Raw genomic sequence first — 5088 nt, 5'->3', positions numbered from 1 at the left:
TCATTAAAAGACTCGTCTTTCGAAATATTTATTCCTTCTAACTATGACCACATTTCATTCTTCGAAATGTCCAAGAGATGTTGCAACATCGTAAGGGAGGGGACAGAAGTGTCAGTTTGTTTACCCATCCGATGACAAAATCACGTTCTTTTACAGTTCACGCTTTTCTATTTCAATGTTAACCCTTGGAGGTCAAGCTCTCCGCTCCCTTCCACCCCCTCCTTAGTTGCCTGCGGAAATTACCCTTCACAATGTGCTCCCTTCTCAAATAATGTTTTCGTGACGTCATGTCACTCAGGCCCCAAACATGCATGTAGAAATAGGCTATCCCTCCAATGGTGGTCCTCGTTTCGGGCTACGAGGAGTGAACCACTGCGTTACAGGGGCGTCTTGTTTCTCCAAGCTCTGCCACATCCACTCTCTCAGCCGTTGAGTGATAAGTCGTTCGTTCTCCACGTGCGCGCGTGTCCGACGGCCGTAGGTCACCATGTTCGGCCTGTTCGCTTCGTTAAGTGCTCTAGCCAAATGTCGACCCACGTGTTCAGAAGGATTCATTTTTCGACTTCATTACAAGTGGACAGTTTTATTTCTGTTTTCGGCCAGTGTTCTTGTGACTTGTCGCCAATATTTCGGAGACCCTATTGATTGCATCCAGAACGATGATATACCTCACAACCTCTTAGACACGTTTTGTTGGGTTCATGCGACATTTACACTTCCGGAAGCTTGGAATAAGACTGTGGGGGTGGAGGTTCCTCACCCGGGAATCGATCGCTTTGTTCCCGCTCAGCCGAAAGTATACCACACGTACTATCAATGGGTGTGCTTTGTTCTTTTCCTACAAGCAATCTTGTTTTATCTACCACGATGGTTGTGGAAGATCCTAGAAGGCGGACGTCTGAAAGCCATCCTTCTGGACTTTCAACTACCGATAGTAGATCCCTCGAAGACTAAGCAAAACAGAGATCTGCTGGTTAGCTACCTGAAAAGCAACTGGCATCATCACACCAAGTATGCAGTGGGCTATCTCTCGTGTGAAATTTTGGCATTGGTAAATATTGTGGGCCAAATGCTGCTAATGGATACCTTTCTTGGAGAAGAGTTCACTACCTTCGGAACTCGAGTCATCCAGTTTACTGGATGGGATCAGGACTATCGCAACGATCCTATGGTCAGAGTATTTCCTCGCATGACCAAATGCACCTTTCACAAGTTTGGTTCATCTGGAGATGTCCAGCGACATGATGCTCTCTGCATTCTCCCTTTAAATATCCTCAACGAAAAGATCTTCATCTTCTTATGGTTCTGGTTTGTCATCTTGCTAGCTTTAACTTGTTTTACTCTTGCCTACCGTGCCATTGTCATCTTGCTTCCAATTGTGCGCTACTTCTTGTTAGTTATTCGTGCTCCCATTGCTGGTAAAAGAGCTCTGGAAGTGATCGTCTACCAAGCCAAGCCTGGAGATTGGTTCATTATATATCTTCTAGCAAAGAATATGGACTCAATACACTTCAAGAATCTAGCCGTGGAGCTAGCTAAAGAACTGGAAGAAGGTGGAGAAAGGCTATTAAGAGGTGGAAGAGGAGTCGACAATGGTAAACCTTTTGCTGTGTGACCCATCTTTTTATAGGACTATCTGAGGACCACACTAGTCACAAGAAGATTTCCAGGGTTTGTAAGAGGCTCTCGGTCATTCCAGCTGCAATGTAGTCGCTGAGCTATATAATTTTTTTAATTCTTGTTTTCTTAATTTTGATTTAAGTTAGGTTGCCATATTAAAGATCCGATGCAAATCCAAAAGTAAGAAAATAATTTTTTTTAACATTGTGCTGGTTGCTGAAAGTGTCAGTAAAGTTCCTTTTTAATGCAAATTACTCATTTGGACAGATACTTATGAACTAGACGTGAATTCTAACCACGAGAGTTCAAATACATCCTGGATAGGGCATACATTTATTTCGATATGGTAGTTCCAAAGAAATCGTAGAAATCCAGCGTGAATGACTAAAGAAGGTATTTGGATTTTCCAGTATTTAAATAAGGACTAATTATATCACTGTGGTCGAGATAACAAGCGTTAATGAAATCTGTGTTGTCAGATTTCCTCAAAACATCGGTGATCAACTAGTTGGCTTTCGTTGCAGAAATTTATTCATAGTTTGTCACTAGAAATAAGGCTTTTTTTTTTTTTTTTTTGGAAAAGTGTGAAGCTAATTCCCTAAGTAATAAACATGTTAATACTGCCTCTATCTAGAGTTATCGAATAGTGATCTTTAGTTTCGTATTAAAGCTGGCAGCTAGATGTTCAGTACAACATATTCTTCGTTCTATTTATTTGGTGAGTTTTTGTGGTTAAGATTGCTTTTTGAAAAAAAATATTTTGGTGACTGATCTGTGGAAATGAAGTCTCTTTGAACAGAACTTGAACAGAAATAGACTACTTATATAGTTCCTTTTTTTTCCTTCAGTTTTTTTTTTTGCCATAAGAACTAGATATTTGTGATGCATATCATATTTTTATGCATTTCAATGCAGAAATTAATGCATGAAGCTGTTTTTCTTGAATTGCTTGCGCGCGACTGCATAGAAATATTGAATGTAGATTTCATCATTCCTGAAAAATAATATTTAAAGCGTTTTTTTTTTCCTGTATTTTCAAACTGTCAAATACTTTAATAAATAAATATATTTTCTGTTAGCATTTGTATCTGTGTTGTTTCTCTACAGTATGCATTTCTGTGGTATACATTGATGTGTTAAGCTATAAATTTATATAAATAATCCAAATATTATATAAATAAAAGTTCTTACTTCACTCCAACTGAAAGAAAAAAAATGGTAAGTCTTAAAGTTAAATCTATTTTATTTATAGGATTTAGAATGATAAAAAAAAAACTGTATTGCTTTTCATTGATATTTCGTACGATTTGTAGTTACTAAAAAAATACAAATTTTGCAATGATGTTTTCCCTAAATATATAAACTCATCAAAGAACAAATTTATGATATGATTTTTAAGACTTAGCCTTTGAAAGATGACATCAAGTTTTGTCGCGAAGTTCAGAAACTGTCTGTGGGAGGGGTGGGGGATTTGGAGTGATGTAACATTATAAAGAAGTTGAATTAACTTCGATTCTGGAAGTGTTAGTAGTGTGTGCTCACAGCACTTTATGTAGTTTTATTTATGCTGGAAGAGAGGAAGGTGAGCTCTGTGGCACTTTGACATTGGAATTATACGCTGCGCCGGAGAGAAGAAATACAGTATAAAGGATCGTCCGTAAATGTCAATTCCCCCCCCCCCACACACACACACACGCGCGGACTTTTGAACTCCTCTGTGCCATAAAGGTTGACGGAGAGGGATTCAACGATATGAGAAAGAAAAAAAAAAGTGACATTTAGAGATGACCCTTTATTACCCTTATTTTCTCTGGTGTAGCGTATAATTATTGTTTCCTCGAATCCACATGGTTGAGTGAATCGAAAGTCTGCCTTTTTATGAAGTCAACGAAGTTTACGCGATGCTCTTAGTAAATTTTAGAATCCTTTATAGTTCCCTATAAAAGTCAACCCAAAGAAGTACCACCAACAGTTCCGAAAATTGTTACGTTTCGATCCCCCCCCCACCCTCATTTTTTTCCCTTTTTTAAATAAGAGAGAATTGCTTGATTCACTCCATTGCACTCGGAGCTTTTGAAGCATGTCTCCTTACTAAATAGTTGAAAGAACTGTTTAGAAGTATTTTTTTTTTTACTTTTTTTTTTATTGAAATATGAAATTATACGTTACTACACTATATACCCTGCATACTACTGAATGAGTGAGTGACTGGCCACCCAATGAAAATATTTACACATTTCCTATGGGTAATCTCCCCCCCCCCCCCCATCGGCCAGCCGGTCATTATTTGGGGGGGGGGGGATCCTCGGAAGATGATATTTTAGTTTTTGGTGTGCAGTTAACGAAAACCTAACATTTTGGATTTTAAGTAGTCCAAAAATTTTGAATTCCCTCCCCCCCCTCCCATAAAATATTTTTCAAGGTAACGGAATGGGATTTTTAGATTTGCACGTTCACAAGAGTGAGCAATATCCCGACGGAAATTATTAATCATGGACTTCTTTTAGGATAACTCCAATGCGATGTGAAGTGGTAGTTTAATCGCCCACTTTTAACATAAATCAAATAAAATTGCTTGTTCGACATGTACCCTCAAATTCTCGAATTAAACTTATAAAAATCAGTACATCTATTGCGTGGTTTCAGGCTGGTGGAGTGGCGTAACAAAACATCCTATTAGAAGTATGCGCACAAAAGTACATCCATGGAATGTTCGTTTCCCAATAAAAGGGGGGGGGGGAATATATCGATTAACCGAACAAGTGATATTCGAGTTTGGAAATATCACCAAAATGTAAGTTTTCCTTGTCTGTTTTTTGAAACTCTGAGTGCATGTTCGTGACACATGCAGCGGTTTATAAGACGAGTTGGTGGCTGCAGTTCCCCGCTCCTCTCACCACACACTATAATCAATAAAATATATTAAGCTATTTGTTACAATACACGAACACTATAACGAAAAGTAGAATCTCATTAATAAATATTAGCTCAAAGAAAATGTTAATTATAAAGGAACGTTAAAAGGCTTCATTTGCTGTTAAACTCTTATTCGAAGAAGGATTGGAAAACATAACCAAATACTTAATTCATTGCGTTGTACACAGAATTAACTTTCAGCAAGGATTTCTTTGCGCAAATTGAAAACAAGACCTCGAAAGTGTCCATATTTGTCGCTCTTTATTCAATTTAAGAATTCCAAATTTCATACAAATTTTTTTTGTGTTTTTTTTTGGAAATTCACCAACAGAATATTCTGAAATAATGAATACCAAGGTGCTCTCCTGCAGCTTGTTATTTAAGAATCGAACTGAAAAGTTATTAAAGCCTATTCTCGAAGAGCGCGAGGATAATCTTCCAAATCTCGAAACAAAGCCAATTGAAAATTAGTTGGTACACGCAGACTGATCAGGAATTGTCGCCACTTTTATTTTATTTTATATAGAAGATGTCAGGGGTTACTCATTGAAG

At 37.8% G+C, this 5088-nt stretch overlaps 1 protein-coding gene across 1 annotated transcript; it reads left to right on the top strand.

Annotated features, from left to right (window-relative positions):
- Positions 1 to 414: 414 nt before the first annotated feature.
- Positions 415 to 2698, top strand: LOC150100832 (innexin inx2-like). Its single transcript, XM_090401644.1, has one exon. The coding sequence runs from the start codon at positions 488 to 490 to the stop codon at positions 1613 to 1615; it is 1128 nt and encodes a 375-aa protein (XP_090257770.1). The 5' UTR covers positions 415 to 487; the 3' UTR covers positions 1616 to 2698.
- The last annotated feature ends 2390 nt before the right edge of the window (positions 2699 to 5088 follow it).

This window comes from Typopeltis vanoorti, chromosome 12 (genome assembly GCF_054136105.1).
Source record: "Typopeltis vanoorti isolate ZY-2024b chromosome 12, IOZ_Tvanoo_1.0, whole genome shotgun sequence".
Lineage (NCBI taxonomy): Eukaryota > Metazoa > Arthropoda > Arachnida > Uropygi > Thelyphonidae > Typopeltis > Typopeltis vanoorti.
The sequence above is the reverse complement of the archived record's forward strand: the minus strand, read 5'-3'. Positions and strand labels throughout refer to the sequence as shown.

Excerpts from the sequence above, each read along its gene's own strand:
- LOC150100832 (XM_090401644.1), top strand. The coding sequence starts at position 488 with ATGTTCGGCCTGTTCGCTTCGTTAAGTGCTCTAGCCAAATGTCGACCC.